Source organism: Larus michahellis, chromosome 2 (assembly GCF_964199755.1).
Source record: "Larus michahellis chromosome 2, bLarMic1.1, whole genome shotgun sequence".
In the NCBI taxonomy this organism is placed as follows: domain Eukaryota; kingdom Metazoa; phylum Chordata; class Aves; order Charadriiformes; family Laridae; genus Larus; species Larus michahellis.
Window position 1 is genome coordinate 59,166,369 of NC_133897.1, and position 19,044 is coordinate 59,185,412.

Sequence of the window (19,044 nt, forward strand, 5' to 3'; positions counted from 1 at the left end):
GGGCAATCAAAACCAAAAGATCATCAAAGTCTCTTTCTTTTGGAAGGATCTATGGAAGGATCTTCGGATTCTACGATGGCACGACTGGGTGGGTAGATGAGGGGAGAGCAATGGATGTTGTCTGCCTTGACTTCAGCAACGCTTTGACACCACCTCCCATAACATCCTCATAGGTAAGCTTAGAAAGCATGGGTTAGATGAGAGGACAGCGAGGTGGATTGAGAACTGGCCGAATGGCAGAGCTCAGAGGGTTGTGATCAATGGTGCAGAGTCCAGATGGAGGCCTGTAGCTACCGGTGTTCCCCAGGGGTCAGTACTGCATCCAGACCTGTTCAACACATTCATTACACATTCACTAATGATCTGAATGAGGGTAAAGAGTATATCCTCAGCCAGTTTGCTGATGATACAAAACCAGGAGGAGTGGCGGACACACCAGAAGGCTATGCTGCCATGCAGTGAGACCTGGACAGGCTGGAGAGTTGGGCAGAGAGGAAACTTATGAAGTTCAACAAAGGCAAGTGTAGGGTTCTGCACCCAGGAATAAGCCCATGCATCAGTACAGGTTAGGGGCTGACCTGTGTTGTTCTGGTGGATAAGTTGACCACGAGCCAGCAATGCGCCCTTGTGGCCAAGAAAGCCAACGGTCTCCTAAGGCACATTAAAAAGAGTGTAGCCAGCAGGTCGAGGGAAGTCATCCTCCCCCACTACTCTGCCCTAGTAAAACCGCATCTGGAGTAATGTGTCCAGTTCGGGGCTCCTCAGTTCAAGAAAGACAGGCAAGTAGTGGAAGGAGTCCAGCAGAGGGCCACAAAGATGATCAAGGGGCTGGAGCACCTCTCTTATGAGGAAAGGCTGACCTGGGTTTGTTTAGCCCGGAGAAAAGAAAACTGAGAGGGGATCTCATCAATGCTTATAAATATCTAGAGGGCAGGTGTCAGGAGGATGGGGCCAGACTCTTTTCAGTGGTGCCCAGTGACAGGACAAGGGGCAACAGGCACAAGCTGGAACACAGGAAATTCCCTCCCAACATGAGGAAAAACTTCTTTACTTTGAGGGTAACAGAGCACTGGAACAGGCTGCCCAGAGAGGTGGTGGAGTCTCCTTCGCTGGAGATATTCAAAACCCACCTAACCTGCTCTAGGTGAACCTATCTTTTCATAGGCTAAATAACTTATTAAAAATCCTTTGTAAAAATCTTAAGATTATTGTTTAAGTGTAGAATTGGCATAGCCCCAAATTAATTTTAAGTCAGTGTGACAGCATATTACAAATGTGTGCTCTCTCTTAGCCACTAATGTTACCCAACAGAGCAGTCTAGATGCACTCTGAGCCTCTCCAGTTCTTTAACTTCAAAATACTTGGGGCCACGTCAAAAGTTCGCAAAGTCTAATCAGTCCCTCTTTCTCCATTCCTCTTCAAATGAAACACATTTCAAGAGTGACGTTCTAGACTTTACCATCTAATCTAACCTGACTATCAATTATTCATAGCTTATTAAATCTCATAAACACCAAGCTAATACTATGCACTACCAGAAGCTAGGAGCTAAAGCAAAGTGCTTGATGCAGGTAACATGACAAAGGTTGAAATAAAGTGCGTGTTCAGAAATAAGCAAAAACTTAGTTACCTGCTGAACAACTCATGTTACCAGAAACAGAAGTCCCAAGGAGCCACAGCCTGGGATCTGAACACAAACAGCAAGGCTTTGAAGTTCAAAGCAGCTGGGATTTTGAAAAATAAACTCCAACAGAATAATATTCATACTCTACAGCACGAATTACTTCAGTGCTAATGCAGCTTACATTGAACCAACCATCATTCTTGTGCTGCTAACAATACCGTATCCAGGTCATCTAAGTTAATGTTAAACATTATTTCAGTGAAAACAGTTTTAAAGCAAGATTTTTATGAAGGTCTGAACCAAATTAATTCAAAGTAACTGAAGGAATATTGACATCAAGAGCCTTTACATCAAGCTCCTAGTCATAAAGCTTCCAACAATGGAAGATGATAATAAAACACTTCTAAAAATTATTGGTTGTCCCTGATATTTCTGAGGTCAATGGAATTTTTCAGAATGAAAAACCTATGACAAATGTTTTCTTTCTGCTCCAATGTGATTCACTGTCAATAAAACTGAAGTCAGGCTCCTGTATGTCACCATGTACCCTCAGTGTATTAGATAAAGAGTTAACTTGTGAGAGAAAAGGTGTTCTATTTTTATGTGCTAAGTTTTTGGATGGTGTAAATACGTGAAACTGAATCAAACTCAACAGAGCTTCATCCATTTAGATAAGCAAATCTTTGATGCAAACAGAAATAAACAAGTCAAAAACCCCAACCCTACTCCAAAGTTCTAATATGGAATTGTTCAACTAATATGGATGTTCAACAGCTGAACATCCATGCTCTATCCCATACATTAACAGAGGAAACAACCTAAAATAAATTCATAAAATCCTCAAATCTTTCTTATAATCTGTCATGCTCAGGTAATATAATTAACACCGTACATAGCTCCTTTGGTTCATCCCAACAAGATGCAGTTCATACCAAATCCAGCAAAGTACCTGATCATTTACTTTTGGTATGTCAAGCATAAGAATAACCCCCATGAAGTCAGACTTAACTGTTTACTTGGTATCAATAGGAACTATTTTCTTCTTACTAAAACTCTTAGTGTCTCTGACTAGGTACATAAAGTGAGGAGCCCAGATCTCCAGTAACTCTTGAAAAACTCTGGTCTTTGCCTAGGAATAAACACCATCATGATCCCAAACTCAAACACAACACATGTGCATGCATACCACACAGACAACATTCTGAAAAACATAACACCAAAATACATTAAAGAAGCTTAGAATTAGTGACGCTATAGAAGGCAGTTAACAAAAAAAGAAAGGATGAGAGAGAAAGCTAGCTTTGACACCTTTGACACAAGTCCATCAATCATTTTAGAACTTCTATGGTATGTCATGTGACAAGATATCTAACCAATTACACATTATAAAAAAAAAAATATCCCACTATCTGTTTTCAAATGTAAATGCACATAGTATTTTTGGTATTATAATTATGTACTGCTATAATCTAACAAAACAGCACACCTGTACAAAAGAACAGAGGCAATGAATAGAGCAGAGCAGAAAAGTTAACTATTTTCTGACTTACATTAATTTAAAGTTCAATTTTAATACTCGATAATATGAGTGAGCCCAGGACAGTACGTAAATCATTTAGATGAGAAAACCAACAATCCAACATCCATGTTCTTGAACAACTGATGTCCTTTCAGGCACTGAAGACGGAGGATGGTGAACACTCCATCAGCCACGTAGCCAATAAATACTAGCATAGTCTTGACTTATTATAGAAGAGTTAAACTGTTCACTGGCTGTGTTACTCATTATTACAATCATGGTAATAAAGTAATCAAAAACTTCTAATATTCAAAAGCTGGAAACATAACTAGATTTAAGTAAATTAAAAAGAAGAGATCCACTTTTAAAAATCAGTCACCATTTGAAATAAACTCTGGACCAAGATTAATGGTGAGGTGTTTGTATCAACATAGGCGTTTTTTAAAAAAATTTAAAAGTAAAAAAAATAATTTTAAAAAAGGTTTCTCTGCACCAAGGCAACCCTAGAGTAAGAGAAAAAGGAAGACTATAGAACAGTGGTTTGATCCAAAGGCCATCACAGACAGTGACAACAGCAACCGTAGATATCATCCATCTTTTACATAACCTTACACCTTCACGCTAGTAGAAGATTCATGCTAAACTCTAGCTATGAATATAATACCTTTCCCTTGTAGCGACTCCCAGAGAAACAATCTTTTTAAACACTTCTCACTGCGTAGCCTGAGGCAGTGAAAATCCAAGTGTTCCCTTTATGGGACTGAGAATCTGCCCTTTTCTGTCACAGGTCTTTCTTACGCTAACCTCACACATTCACCCCTGCTCTCTGGGTTCATTCCCAGGACCCTTTCTCTTGTTAAATCACTAACAAAATGAGCTATTAATCTTCTTTTTTTCTATGGCCTTATGCTTCCCTTTTTGCTTGGGCTGCTCTAAAGTATCCTCTTGACAGTATTTCCCAAAGGTCCTTCTTTCTACCATCCTCTGGGAAACATCATGGTAACAAGATATATAGGATGATGCTATCAAAGGCTTCTATATAGCAAATCTTGTGACAATAGAACTCCCCTAACGGGATTTGCATTCCAGCTCAATACAAAAAAAGCACTGTAGTAACAACCCTTTTTTTTTTTCTTGTGCTGTAATAATCTGTTATGCTTTTCACTAGTACTTCAAAGTAATTCTCTATTGTTCTGTTACTCTGAACTTCAGCTCAGCAGGGTTCAGCTTTTCAAAGCATCACAGAGGGGAATCTTAATTACTCTTTTTTTTTTTTTTTTCAAACAAAATCTCAAATCCATTAAACAAATAAAAATTCCTTTTAGATCTCAGAATTTCCTGCTGCTGGATTTGCAGAGAATTAAAATCAACACAAAAAAAAAAAAAAAGCAGCTTAGTACATCTCAAATTGTATTTAAAGACCTCAGTTCTATCACAGCTACTACTATGGTAAGGAAACTTGAATCGGGCAAAAGGTCTGGAAGATTAGCTCTGTTCTCAGCTTTGCCTGTAACTACCTAAAAATCCACAAAAATCAGTGAGACTTACTTTTCAAAATGTCCACACACCTAGGCTACTTCTGGAGAGACCTGATTCCAGAGCAAAAAGGCCCTAACAATATATGTGTCACAAATGGGAGAATTTTACCATCTCTCTCGAGTTTTAAGCTTAGTTGTATGAAGACAAATGTAAACCTCCATGTCACCATTGAAAATCTGTTAGAGGTCAAGCTTACACACTGAGTCATGGGCAAAGCTTCGTCTAGAAGAACTTTATTCCCCAAATCCCTGCTAGTGCAAACTACTGCATGTTCTAAGATCTAGATATTACTTAGTGTTCAAGCTTAAAGCATGGTGTTAGCCAGCCCTGAACAGGGCCAGATTTTCCTGTTCCTAAAGTATATTGTAGATCCTCTACTCTCAAGAACACTTGAAATCACTTCTCTCACACTCCTGTAGTTGAAGGACATTAACTCATTGCATGCAGTCCAACAACAAGCACACCACTGTAAAAAATTGTTTTTTAAATCTAAATTGAGTGGCACAGAACAGCAAATTTAAGTTACTAAATACAAACTAGAAATTATGTTCCTGTTTTGATTCAAATGCGTAAAAATGAACTTCATTGTTGACTTATCAGGAGTCTAATATTACTCAGGGGAGAACAGAGTAGTTTAGCGGAGGCCAGCAGTAAGAGTTACTACTAGTCTGGACGCCTGCTGGAAAGTGCAATAAAGCATACAAGTCCATGCGACATCCCAATCACCATTTTTATGAACATTTTCCTATTTATTAATAGCAGCTGCTCTAAATTCACTCAAGTTTTATGCCAGCTGCCAATTCTGGGTCTAGTACAAATCTGAGATATATTACAAGTAGTTCAGCTAGAAATGAAAATAAAAGGTGAGAAAAAAGCGCAGCATATGCCAACAAGGCAAGTTCTTCATTGCTGACAGGCAAGAGGGCAAGTGAATGGCTGTATATACCAATAATTCCAGAAGTGTAGGTGAGTTCAACCACTGAAGACAATGGAGGAAGAGGTATCAATCAAGGAGAAGAAAAAATGGCACCAAGAAGAGTCAGGTTATTTCCCTCCTGTTATCAAACTACAATATCCTTTTCTCTGCTATGAGACCTTCAAACTGTTCCAACTAATCTGTTACCTGAGTATATTTACCTGAGCTTTGCACTGCTGCTTGTATTTACATCTTATTTGCCTTTATACACAGCTCTTGGACCTCAATGGAAGACTTTCAAAATATCACTCACCAGTTATATTGCAGACAAAAGCATATGGAACATAACATGCAAGGAAGCATGTGGTGTTCAAAGACAGATGACTCTAAAATCCATGATACAAATTAGCACCTTTCCTTACTTGATTACTCAGGAAGAGGAGGTATTTTGTAATTCGTAGTCACCTCCAGGTGCTAACAATCCATTCATTAGCAGCATTTTCACCAAACAGTAGGCTGACCCTGTCGGGAAAGTTGCCTCACATTCAAGATGCTGTTTAAAATCCAATAGACACTTGGATTGTTGTAAAATGGTTATTGATAGAGATGGAAACTTGAAAAACTCAATTTATGGATAAGCAATCACAACAGATGTAGTGTAAGAAAATAGGGTTTACATGAAGACAATCTAACACAAGTTTGGATTTGGGTATATTACACTGCTGCTGTAGAAGTCTGCTTCCTGCTATCTCAGTATAAAGACCGCCAAAACCACAATGCTGAAATCTCTAGGGTGAGCCACAAGTTTTTCCTCTTTTTGGCGTTCCTCTGTGGTCAAGATCTACGAAGTGTCATAAAATGCCTACATACTATGCCTATAGAGAAGCTTAATAAGGAGAGATAGCTAGAGCCCAAATTCCTTAACTGAAAGGAATGGTCCATGAAAGACTATTTAGGGAAATACTCCTGAAGGACAGACATCTTTGCATCCCAGTCTCATAGATTTTAAACCAGAAAAGATTGATACAATAATGTCTCCTTCCCATCCGCTTGTCCAATAATTAAATACACATCCCAGAAGTTGGGATTTAGTCAGCCTGTTCCAAAAGGATGTTGGTAGTTTATTCTAGTACATCAGCCAGAGACATTTGATAGTATGAACGGCTAATATTTAAAGTAGTTCAACTTGATCTGTTTGATTTAAGGATTTTGCAGAAAGCTTTATTTGCGGAAAAAGATCACAATCCTTTTGAGGAAGGCAAGGTGGCTAACACATCACGACCACCCATGCAAATGTTTTCTTACCATAAAGCACAAGTGTAATAGTCTTCCTCTTCAGCCAAGCAGGACTGCATTAACCAATAGTTCAATTCTGCAACTGCATTTATCAGTAAAGCCATGGATATAAGAACAGCCAGCCAGAAGTTAAATGGAACCGAAAGGAAAAAACCTATTGTAATAGTCTTTCTCCCCTAGCTAATCCGAAGATGCTATTTAACAACAAACCTGCCATTCCCAGAAATACAGCACTGATGGGAACTTCATCAGAATCCTGTGGAATGTTGCCATTTTACCCTGATTCTCGAAACAATAATGTTATTTTGCAGAGCATAACTTCTTGCTCTTTGTAGCTGTCGTTGTCAACACGGAAAGTACAATGCACAGCCATTTAGCATGCTACCATCAAGTGATGACATGCAGACAATTCTGGATCATTTGAGTACTACAGCTTGTGAGGGCAACGTTTTCAGAAACAAGAAGCAATTTTCAGAGCCTGAATTTGAAAAAATTTTACACAGGTAATTTCTTAGCACTGCAATAATTCTTCACCTTTCCTGGTACTTCACTAGGGAGACACCAAAAAAACAAGCTCTTGCAATCGCTCGACATTTCTGTAATTCTTGGAATAAGTAAGTAATTGAATTTCTGATTAAAGAGATTTTGAAGTGCAGAATCCAAATCTCAATAACTTTCTTTTACTCTCTGAAAAGCCTCTTCTGTTTTCAGGCAGTAAAACAGAGGCCTGCATGCTTTTCAAACATAACATAGAGAGAGCCTTCAGACCTTCAACTCACAGTCATTTCTGTTAAAGATATATTTACATTTGAAACCATTTGCAAAGCATCACCAGAGACTAATGTAAGCTGGAATTTTTTCTCCTACCATTTTTCTTTTTGGTAAACAGGATTCAAAACAGGAGCTAGAAACATCACTGAAATACAAGGAATTTAGGATGCGTGACAGGGTTAAGGTAAGGCCCTACTGGATCCAGTCTTACAGGAACCACCCAGACACAAAAGCACACGGCTCTGAAAAAAGCAGGGCCCTGTCTCTTCCACATATTTTCCACCATTAGGATAAGGACGGTGAGGGAAGCCGTACAGCTTCCACTAGTGAAAATGGCTGCAGTAACAGCTACAGTCAGAGCACTTTTGATGGATTTGACTGTTCCCAGCCTTGTGATTACTCAGTGTATTCCCAACCCTCTGTATCCACCTCACCTTCCCATACTCAGTCTCTTTGTATCAGCTTCACTTATCGTGAGACCTTTTTCCCATACCTGTTCCCCTTTACTGTCTCTTCTCTTCAATTTCTTTTGCCATGTGGCTTGTCCCCTTTCTACTATACCCAACCAAATAAATCCTTCAGTGAACTACCAGTGTTTTCTGCCATGTTATTCTTCTTTGTGCTTTTGCAAAGTATTCCTTCTCCAGCATTTCATCCATTCCACCTTTAGGAGAGCACTAATACTATATGACTACAATCAATACAAAAAGAAAGTGTTCTAGATTGGTTTACTACAATAATTAATATAATAGACTAAAATCACAGTCATCTTTAGCTTATAATACCTCACTGTTGTCACTTAGCCAGCTTGTATGGTAAGAGTGGTAAAAGCTGTCCCCTGGAAGTGAAGACATCAGATTTCGATGTCCTTCACAAAGCACAGGGAAGGAAGTTCATGCAAACTTGGACAGATTGAAATAGTTCTTTTCAAAGTATGTCAGTAAAAATAGATTTCATGCAAGTCTGTAATAAGACAAAGGCTAATTAGCTGCAACCACTTTTTCTTGAGGTCAAGACGAGTTACACCTGGGATGATTTTAGCCTAGAATAGCCACACTTATCAATGTGATTTTTTTTTTTTTTTTTTTTTTAAACTCAGGACATATCACATCACACCTTCTTTTTCACTTGATGCTAAAGTGACAGGGCTAATGAAACAAGTTACTTTGATAGGACACAACGTATTTGAAAATAACACGTCTCAGGATTCAGTACTTGGTATAACACCCAAGACTGCTTTAATTTAGAGACGTCGGTCAGTATTTTAACATTTTTTTCTTCTGCATTTTTTTTCTCCGTTGTTCCCCACCCAGTTTGTGTAGCTGGCAACATTCTTTGGATCAACAGCCCCATTGTTTCCTTCTCACCACTCCTTTATGAGATCTCAAGCATATACAGCTAGTCATTGAGCACTGTTTCTAAGGATGTTGCATTCTTACAGACCTTCTTTCAGTTTACATACCAAAACCCTCAGGTTCTCCTAGTTCTGCAACAGTGTCTCTGCTGAAACTCCTTCGGAAGCAGGATCCAGGAGGCACAAGGCCGCTGACGCCTACAGAAGGATACTACACCTACACTAGGATTGTCAGTTGCCAAAAGCTTGTCCTGGATTCACTGCGGTTTACTGAAGCCAAGATGTTTTGAAAAAAAAAACGTTTCGGGTTCACTATGTCACCACCTTCCTCTGTCATTTACTTAGAAAATATCCATCTATTTCTGAAAGTACCCTAACAGCAAAAGTCTTATTAGCTTAAGTAGGACTTCAGCTTATAATTCCCACAGACTCTTTGAAAAACTATTCACAGCACCAGTAATTACTTTCATCACGGTTATGCTCAGAGGACAGAAACCTAAGACTGTCTTCAAGGAAGACAGTCTGTAGTCTACTCAATTTTATTCAACTTCTTATCCCAACCCTTCTCTGAAGCACTACAGCTAAGGGCCCATTGGTGTTACAGTAAGAAGCACTCCATGCCCCAAGGGCTACCCTGCACAGGTTTGATTGCAAGAGGAAGACTTAAAATTCCAAAGGACAGACAAAAAAAGTCTGATTAACAGAACACAGCACAAAAGCAACACGTGCAAGGTACTGCAAGACCCTAAATACTGCCAAACTGTGCACCTCTGGTTTGCTCTCTCTTTTTTAATCTCAACCCTCAAAAGACAGGGAAGGTGGCACAAAGAAATGATGAAAATACTTGGAAAAGTATTGAAAAGATGAAAATACTTACCCTCCTTGCCATCATTATTTAACACAGAGTATGTCTTTCAGTGCATCTTTTTAAATCAAAAAACATGTAGAATCATATCTAGAGAATACTCTTGCAGCCCTTCCACCGAGCATCTCTTGCTGCCATTTCCTGCTGATATTGCAAGTGAAAGAGAGCCTGTTTGGGGTACAGGGCTCATTCAGACGCTTGGAATCGTCCTGCAAGTCTCTCCTCCTTTTCTCACTTCTCTGCCTATATAGGCACCTGGTTTACGTTTACTGGAGTTAGGTGATATGAATACATCTTTCCCCGCTTCATCCCTTACTGCAATTCCTTTTAACCGTACAGCGACCCCCTGCCAGCCCTTATGCCTATGGTGAAATCAAATAGCTCTATCTGCCCCAGTCAGTTAAGAGGAATCTCTCTGCAAGGTTCCCAGCCTGGTAACAAGTTAGAGACAGTTCCTGCGGTTTGTCAGAAAGCTTCTGAAGGACTACATATCTGCACCGGAGGAACTAATAGCTCCGAGCTTGTAAAGATTTATAGATCTGCACAAAATGTCAGTAAATCTGCAGCTATCATACCAGAGATGATGATTAGCACTGTGCATATTCAACAAAGGAGTGGTAAAATCTGATTTGCATATTTCTGACATGCACGCAAATTTCCATCGCTTTCACAACATAGTATCTGCATGGCTCATTTTATTTTGATTAAAATTAACACATTTCACTGATGACCTTTAAAGCAATGCTCGCTTCCGGACTCTTAAATGCACCATTGATCTACTACACTTTGTCAGCAAAACAATGATCATTCCTAAGATGCCTCTGAAAAGCTACAGTCTCACACAGATCAGTCCATAAAGTTCCCACTGACGTAAGCAATGCAGAGATGCAGAATTTGCATAATCAGCTCATTTGCTGCATTCAGCAACAAGGGACACATTCTGCCGAATCACACCCTCACCAGAAGGTTGCTCCAGTTAAGAGCAAATTGCCACATTGCAATTCAACAGACATGAAGTACATTAGCTGGGTAGCAGCTAAGTAAATAAGCAAATGAAGATGTATGTAAGTTATTATTACCTTTGCTCCACAGACAATGAAAATGACCTTTGTTGAAAGGCTGGTTCAGAATCAGAAGGCAAAACTTCAGGTTTCCTGTAAGACAAATGTTGATTCTTATTAGCGAGAATATTGATTTTTTTCCCCCCTTATTTTCTTTATTTTGCTTTTGTCATATTAATTTTAGTCCAACCACCTCAGAGCAACTCCACCAGTTTCTTTGCTTCTCAGGTTTCATCATTTTCAGATAGAGAAGCTGCCAGAACTTCATTAGACGACTTTTACTTGGTAGGATTTTGCTAAACATTTAATTTATAAGTGACTTTTACCCACCGAAGGCCATGCTCAACAGGACCCCGCATCTATACAGGTCTCTTATTTAATCTCCCACTGGCTGCTGCCGAATGGATGCAGCATTTACTGATATTAGCTTTGCCCTGGCCTCTCTTAACAGGGAAGGCTGTAGCTGACTCCATATGAAGCCGTCTAGGTCCAATATTCCACCCTCCTGGTGGATGCAGGACCCTTGCTACCATCCGTGGCTTCTGTGCCTACGTTTTCATATCACGTAGAAGCTCTAATTGTGGTAGATGCTTTACAAATACAGAATGAAAGGCCATGTCCAAGGAGCTCAAAATCAAAGCTAGTAAAAGCAGAAGTGAATTTTAGCCTGTGTTATCTAGGTGATACCGCAGACTAAAAATCTCAGTAGATTTCCCAGCAGCTTGAACTGATCCAACAGTCTGAATGGGCTCCTAAAGCCCCCTGCCCTAGCAATATGCCCATTGTGAAGGCTGATAATAAACCTACAAATATAAAAGCCTTAAAATACAAGGATTTATGATATGGCACACTTTGGTTTCAAAGAATAAATACATATATCTTATGATGGTTGCTTGTGCTGGGATTTGGATTATTTCACTTCCTAATTATCTTGCCAATCACATAGGAATACAAGTTTCCCCTGGAGCTTGATATCCTTAGGCAACCAGGTTAATGAAGTATTATTTGGTCATGTCAAGTCACTGTAATTGCAAAAAGAAAACCTCTATGACTAAAAAGGTTTTGGGGCTTTTGAGCAGATCCAGTATAGCAGGAGGCAGAAGGCTACAGGTAATGCTCTGGCTTATGCCATATGATGTTACCAGGGAAAATACAGATGGTGGAAGTCCTGAAGGTGCAGGAACATCTTAAGGTGGGAGTGGGGAGAGGACAATCTTCAAAATCATGAATGGCTGCACTATTCTGCATCTTGCCTTTTGAGCGATTTGCGGTTTCTCCACTAACCCGTTCTATGCCTCAATTCCCTTATCTGTAAATCAGAAGTTAACAGTATTGTCTTCCTTTGTAAGTATTTAAGAGAAACACTACTGAAGACCTAGATAATTTTTACTCCAGTAAAATGTCTACATGTTTACCACAGCTGCCTTCTGCCTGGTGCTTTCCAGTTCCTTCCTACATGTCTTCCACTTGCATCTTTGCTGACGTGGTCCACACTTGTATTTAATTCCTGTATATATAGGGGAAAAAATTTACTTTGAAAATAAAGGAGGGGTCAGGGGACCAACTAAACAAAGCAGAGTGAGAAAAAACTTCGTCTTTGCTTAGTCTGAACAGTTTTGCCTTGTCCTTGAACTTTGAGAGAAAGGCAGAAAACAATACATTCAAACTAAGTGCCAATTTCCAGCTGCCTCGCAAAATGGGACCTCAGCAGCAGATATCCTAACGATGGTTAAGTGAGAAAGGCTGCCAACTCCTTATATTAAACATAATCATCTAGTGGTGCCCTCCACTGAAGTGAGCCAGCAAACATCACAGGTTCTTTCACTGATATGATAATACAAATAGACACAAATGCTGTACACCCGTTCCTGCTGGTGAATAACAAAAGGCATTTCTGCATCTGTTTTAAACCCTTAAGCAATATCAGCATATAGAAACACAGTAGCTTTTTAGCTTTTTTTTTTTTTTTTTTTTTTTTTTTTTTGCACATCGGGAGGACTCTTGATATATTTTAAGATAAGTTTTTGAAACCAAGGCCTGGCTGTAGGTGTCCACACCAAGACTTCAGAGGCTGCTTTTCAGAGATGACACTTCCAAGAGCTTCCAGTGAGGCCTGTAAGAGCTGCTGGCTCTTACTTGTTCAGTTGTTGCAAAGAAGCAAAGAGGTAGATGCCCCCAGCCCACACAATTAGGAGGATTTTTTTAATGTGTTTTGGGTTGTGGGTTTTTTTTAACCGCAGCTATGGGTTGAAAAAGTGGAGAAATGGAAATTATTGTTTCTCTTGCTTTTAGAAAAGTGAACATTCAAGTAATTTCAAACCACTGCAATTAATGCATGATAAAATGCTATGATTAATGCTACCAAAATGAGCCTAAATGTCAATATTTTAATAGTGCTCGCTGAGTTAATATAAAGCTGCACAAAGGGCTCAGTCCTTGGTAGATGTAAAACAGTAATAAAATTGGGCTGCAATAATTTACAACTATTGCCCTAAAAACTATTAATAAATTGGGACTTCTGATGGCAAAGACCACGTCAACGGACAGAATATGTAACATCCATCACTCTGAAAAAAACTGATGAGAGCTCACTGTGCCACTGCTCCGAGCGTTCTACTGGCTATCCGTTTGAAAACAAATCTACTTCAAGGCCATTTATCTTTAAAAGCCCTTAACAAATTAGGAAGCATCTATCTCCTGGACTGTCTGCCCATCCATTTTTCACAAAGATAATTAGCACCCTGACCCAACCATTAACAAAATTGTGCTCTGTTTGGACTAATGGGAAAGAGAATTCTGTAAGCAAGAATTCAGCAGCAAAAATAACTTATCCCCAGATATGGATGTCTCCACTGAAGAAGCTTTTGTTGGCCTTTTGTTAGAAGCAGAACAAGTAAGTTGGTTTCTTGCATAGTTTCTTCCATTTTTAGTATAATTTTCTTTCATTATGTACTTTTCTTGCACTTTTGCAGACTGAGTGAACTCAGCCATCTGCAGCACAAGCAGAAAAGAATAAATTCCTCCATACAAAACCTCTATCTTATTCTTTATGTTTACATCAACACAGAGAATGAATGGAGCCAAGTTCCACAGTGTAAGTCCTCTTGTAAAGGAATCAGCCATGCTGTAAGGCCTAATATCTACAGGACAGGAGGACAGAAAGATGACTAGAGGAAATTTTTACTTGCATTTAGGGAACCAAATTTGTTCATCTCCAGTCTTACCTGCTTGTTTTCCTATTTGCTGCTTATAAACCTTGCAGTCTTACAGGCATAACTTACAGACGTGTGTATTAACAGGCATACAACTACATCAACAGCCAGTTATATGCAAAAAAAATATAGTTTAAAAAAAAATCTTTTAGTGGACTTGGAAAATTCCTAGTCTTTGGATAAAACCAGATCATTTTAATTCTGCCAGAATGGTCAGAGAACCATTTCCTTACTTTCCTAGGCTGCAAATCAATCAACAGTCCCTACAAGTCCCCCTGGGACCATCAGTGAATAACCTCATCCTTTCTGAAAAGTTTTTTCCTTTCTCTGCTTTCCAACTTTTATTTAGCTGCACTTCTTTGATGAAAATTTTCTCATGGTTGCTTAGAAAGGACTTTAATCAAGGTGTTGCAAACGTCTCTGACAGCCTATGCAATGCCTTTCTACCCCATTTTAACTCACTCACGAGAATTCCAATATATTTTAGAGCACACATTTGCTATTCTAAAAACCTTCTTGGCTTCTCCCTGTCATATTATACTAATCTAGCTGTTCTATAAATATTTATAATACCATTATGCATTTTTTTATTGATTTCCCCTTGTCACATGCCAGTCTTCAGGCTGTACGTCTGTCACAAAGCATATGCAAAAGGCATATATATTTTTAAAGACAACCTTTTCTCTGGTAGCCAACAAAATAATATATGCCCCTTCTTTGTTTCCTTTCAGTGTTTTAGAATAATATCGCTACAAGTTATTCCGTATACTGTGAGGTTCCTGGCTATTGAATTTTCTGAGGGGGCAAAAAGTTTTCATTGCTTCAAACACGAGGGCCTTTGGGAAAGATCACTGCTATTCCCAGTCTTTGTGAAACGATGTAAGCTGTAACACGCGATGAGGGGATACACTGTGCTAGGATACCAGCATGCCTCAAGGTGCTAACGAAGTATGACTCCAAAGTCAGGGCTTCAACCACAGAAAGGGGCTTCCACTAAGCAATTCCTGTTTTGGTTTGTTGTTTGGTGTTTGTGTTTTACTGCTTGCCTGAAGAGGAGCCATTCCTTCCCTTTCTGATGATCTACCAAGCATCTTTCAAAACAAGGCAGATTTAGTACAGAGGAAGAAGGAGGAAAGAGGCAGGTAGTATGGGGGCAGAGGGATTTTACCATTAATAAGGTGTTTCATTAATTTGATCTAGCAAGTTGCAAATTGGAAGATGGTTATAAATTTTGAGACAATTTCTGTCCTGGTAGAAATACATCTAGATATCCAAGATGCTAACCGAGATCCCTTGGAAACATAATGCAGAGATTTGGGATACACATATTCCTGATCGCATAGATGGGAGTCCAAAGATACAGTGAACTTTGAGAGAGAAAAACGGGGAATGATCCCACTGAAAACTTCCTCCTGCTCACGTTGCAGGATGGGAAAAAAAAAAAAAAAGAAAAGAAGTTATTTGGTTTCCATTACCATCATTCAGGAAATTCCTGTCCCGCAGATTCATTTTTTAAGTGAACAGTCACTGCCTACTTAAATGTCAGAGTATGTGGGAAGGGACAAGGCATTTTTTCACAATTCCAAACCAGTGACACTGATAAAAGACAGCTCAGCAACAGGCTGGGGCTGTTGAAGTTTCTTCTGCTGCAGAAGAATTAGCATTGAAATTGTGATTCTAAGAATTCCACCTAAGTTATATTTAGTGTGAGCCTATCATAATAAACCCTGAGGAAAGCAGCTAATGAAACCAGCAAACACTACAAAATACTGTTCATGCAGAACTACAATGAAGATAGATCACGCTATTGCTACAGATGACCAAAGCAAAATTACTAAAGCGACTTGCGATGTTTTTGGCTTGAGGTTTGGTTTTGGTGTTGGTTTTGTGTTTGTTTGGTTTTTTTTTTTTTTTTTTAATTAATACGTTAAACTCTCCTATTTAGTTGAAATACAGTCTACCAAAAAAATCAGAAAATATCAGCTTTTACTTTAAAAATTTTCTGTCCAGTGGGTGGATTGAAAAACTTGGCTCCCATGTAGTGCTACGCACTACTAAGTCAAACAAAAACTAGAATGGGAACTTCTGCTCTTGGTGAAGCAGATGCCACTAATACGGTATAATTATGACATCACGAAAAAAAAATAATTCATTGCAATGAACTGGACTGGACAATTTTAACAAACACTTAAGGAAAAAAGGTTGTAATACAGATAATTCTTAAATTAGGAACACGGCTATTTAAAGAATACTACTCTATTGATAAAGTCACTCACATTCTTGCTTAAATGAAGGCTCATGTAGAAAAACGCCACTGATTACACCTGAACTATTGTGGTTTTACAACAGTGAAAGAGATAGGACCCTGAAACGGTATCGTTTGCTGCCTCCAATGGCAGAAAATTATTGTAGCATTGAATACACAGAAAGGAAGAGTATTCTAACTGCTCGCTACAACCTCAAAAAGCTTCCTGGTAAAACTGTTTTCATTTTGTTGTATTAGTTGTAGCACCACAATTAGCTTTCTCTTTGACATTCATCAGCATTTTTAGCGCAGTCCTAATGGGCTCTTTGTTCCACCTACCACTTGCAAAAAAAATATTCCAAAACACTGAATCAGATTTTCCACAAAACAAATGGCAATATATTGGTTTTTTAAAAAAATAAAAACAATGTCTTTATGAAAAAGCAAATAGATGCTCAGCAGATACACAGATGTTACCTGAACACAGAGAACATGGGATTTTAAAACTAAAATAAATGAGTTTGGGGGATCAGCTCCAAATCTACATCATTGTCTGCCAGGTAAGCACCTGTCCCCAAGTGTTAAGTCCAAACCCAATCTTCTGGGAAGAACTACTTGGCAGCTTATTGAAATGGACTGTTTCATTCAGGGCTTATTTTAAGAGCTACCATCCATTTCCCAAACATACTCACCTGGAACACCCTCCACATCATAACTGAAGTAAGTTAAGGTTTGATTAGACAAAAACTAAGGAGAATGAGTCCATCAGACTATGGAGGATGCCCCATTTCCTGAAAGGGTTTCTTCATTGTCGTAACTTTGTTTTTTGGACGTTGAAACACCACCACCTGTGCTTTCCTACACAGATGCAGTTCCTAATAGGCAATTTACTTGCTGATGTAGCAATTGTTCTTGAAAGTTGACTTCTACCTCACAAGACAAGATTCTGGTTTTATCAATGAATGTCTTTGGCAACTCCCTCTGAGCACTATCTATGTCTACATTAGGAAGTAGCATGGCACAATAAAATCAGGTCTATAGAGTGAAACTGTTGATGCTGAAGGTACGTTACTCACACTACATGCATGTAGTGTGGGTAGGGAAGTAGGGAAGTAGGGAAGTAAGGGAGGGAGGCTGCTTCAAGCCAGGTCTCATCTGGTCCTGTAGACTACATACCCATTAGCAGTGGGAGAGCATTACATGCACTCCTGCAGCATATTTTTAGTTTCATCCAAAAGGAATTTAGCTTACATATTCCAAAACCACTCTGCAATGTAAAGCAAAGCACAGTAAATAGGCAGGATCAGGAGATTTGCTTCAAAAGCAAATTCTTAATCCAAAATAAAATGCTAATGTAAATACACTAATAGTCACATGGCTTTTGGCTTACCAATTTTGTTTGTCAAACAATGTCTTTACCAAACTAAGATGACTGATGCCACAAGATCAGCTTAATTTAAATGAGCAACAGATTTTTGTAATCTTATACTCATCAAACTTTGGCTCTAACTTTGGATTGTTATACTTAAGAAGCAACAGACGCTTCTACCTGTTGTGTAGGGAAAGCGGGAGGGAGTGTTAACCCAGAACTTGAGTTCATCTGCACCATAAATTCCTTGGAAAGCACTTAACATCAAATCGTAAGATACTACTTTTTAAGGTTACCTTTCAGAATAAAACCTCATTTTGTACTGAACAAATAGTGCACCTTACACAAAAACGTTTCTCTTTCTGCTGTTCTCTTTCTTGAACTAAGTTTTCCCCCAGCAGCGCTTCCCTTCACCAGGAAACCCAGTGTGATACCGGGGAAGCTGAAAAGCATCATTTCAAACTTATGCAGCCCAAAACAGCTCTCTGAAATGTAAATGCTTCACATTTAAAAAGTTTCACAACTCCTGCAGAACTGCTACTTTGAAAATGGAAAAACGTCTTTCAAGTCAGCCAGTAAAATCCACTCACTACGTCTGTGCTCTTGCTAACAAGGCAGTTGTCAACTTTAATTCAGAGAAACAGTTAAGCTTGGACTATTGTATTAATTATAGCCACTATTTATAAAACATTGTGTAGCTGCATTTTACCACACTGAATCCCAAGCCTCCAAACAAGCCATTTAATTTTCCTTGTAAGAGTGACAACTCCAATAATAAACCAGCACAAATTATGCAAGAGGATCACAGACCTTACATGTTCTCAAACTTATTGAATGAATAAATCAAATATGCATACCCAGCTGCTTTTCGTGCAAATATAGTGTTATCCCTGTCAATGCATTGTAGTGTTAATTTTTTCATGTAAATTCTATTGATTTTTAAATATTTTACAGCTCTTAATTCTCCAGGCAAATTCCAGCAAGAGGAGGAGGAAGAAAAGGCGATTTGTGCAAACTGTCTTATTGAAAAGCGGCAATATGGTACTCTCTGGAGAGCCCTCTACAAGAATTTATGCGGATGAATTCAAAGCAACTAATTTTTCACAGCAAGTCACAAACACAGCCATACCCATGGGACAACCGACCTACATTATTGACCACTGCTGCTCCTAGAAGAGTGCTACGCCTTGCAATGAAAACTTGTCTGTTCATTCTGGTGCTCCTTTGGAGACTGCGAGGGCTGCATTTTTCATCTCAGTATGCGATGGGACAC

At 39.0% G+C, this 19,044-nt stretch overlaps 1 protein-coding gene across 2 annotated transcripts in view; it reads right to left on the minus strand.

Annotated features, from left to right (window-relative positions):
* The window catches only part of TPK1 (thiamin pyrophosphokinase 1), a 307,503-nt gene that overhangs the window by 233,874 nt on the left and 54,585 nt on the right, over window positions 1-19,044 (minus strand). For both annotated transcript variants that reach the window (XM_074575637.1, XM_074575638.1), the window contains one exon: window positions 10,964-11,038. In XM_074575637.1, coding sequence (XP_074431738.1) covers window positions 10,964-11,038 — 75 coding nt within the window. The remainder of the gene's footprint in view (window positions 1-10,963; window positions 11,039-19,044) is intronic.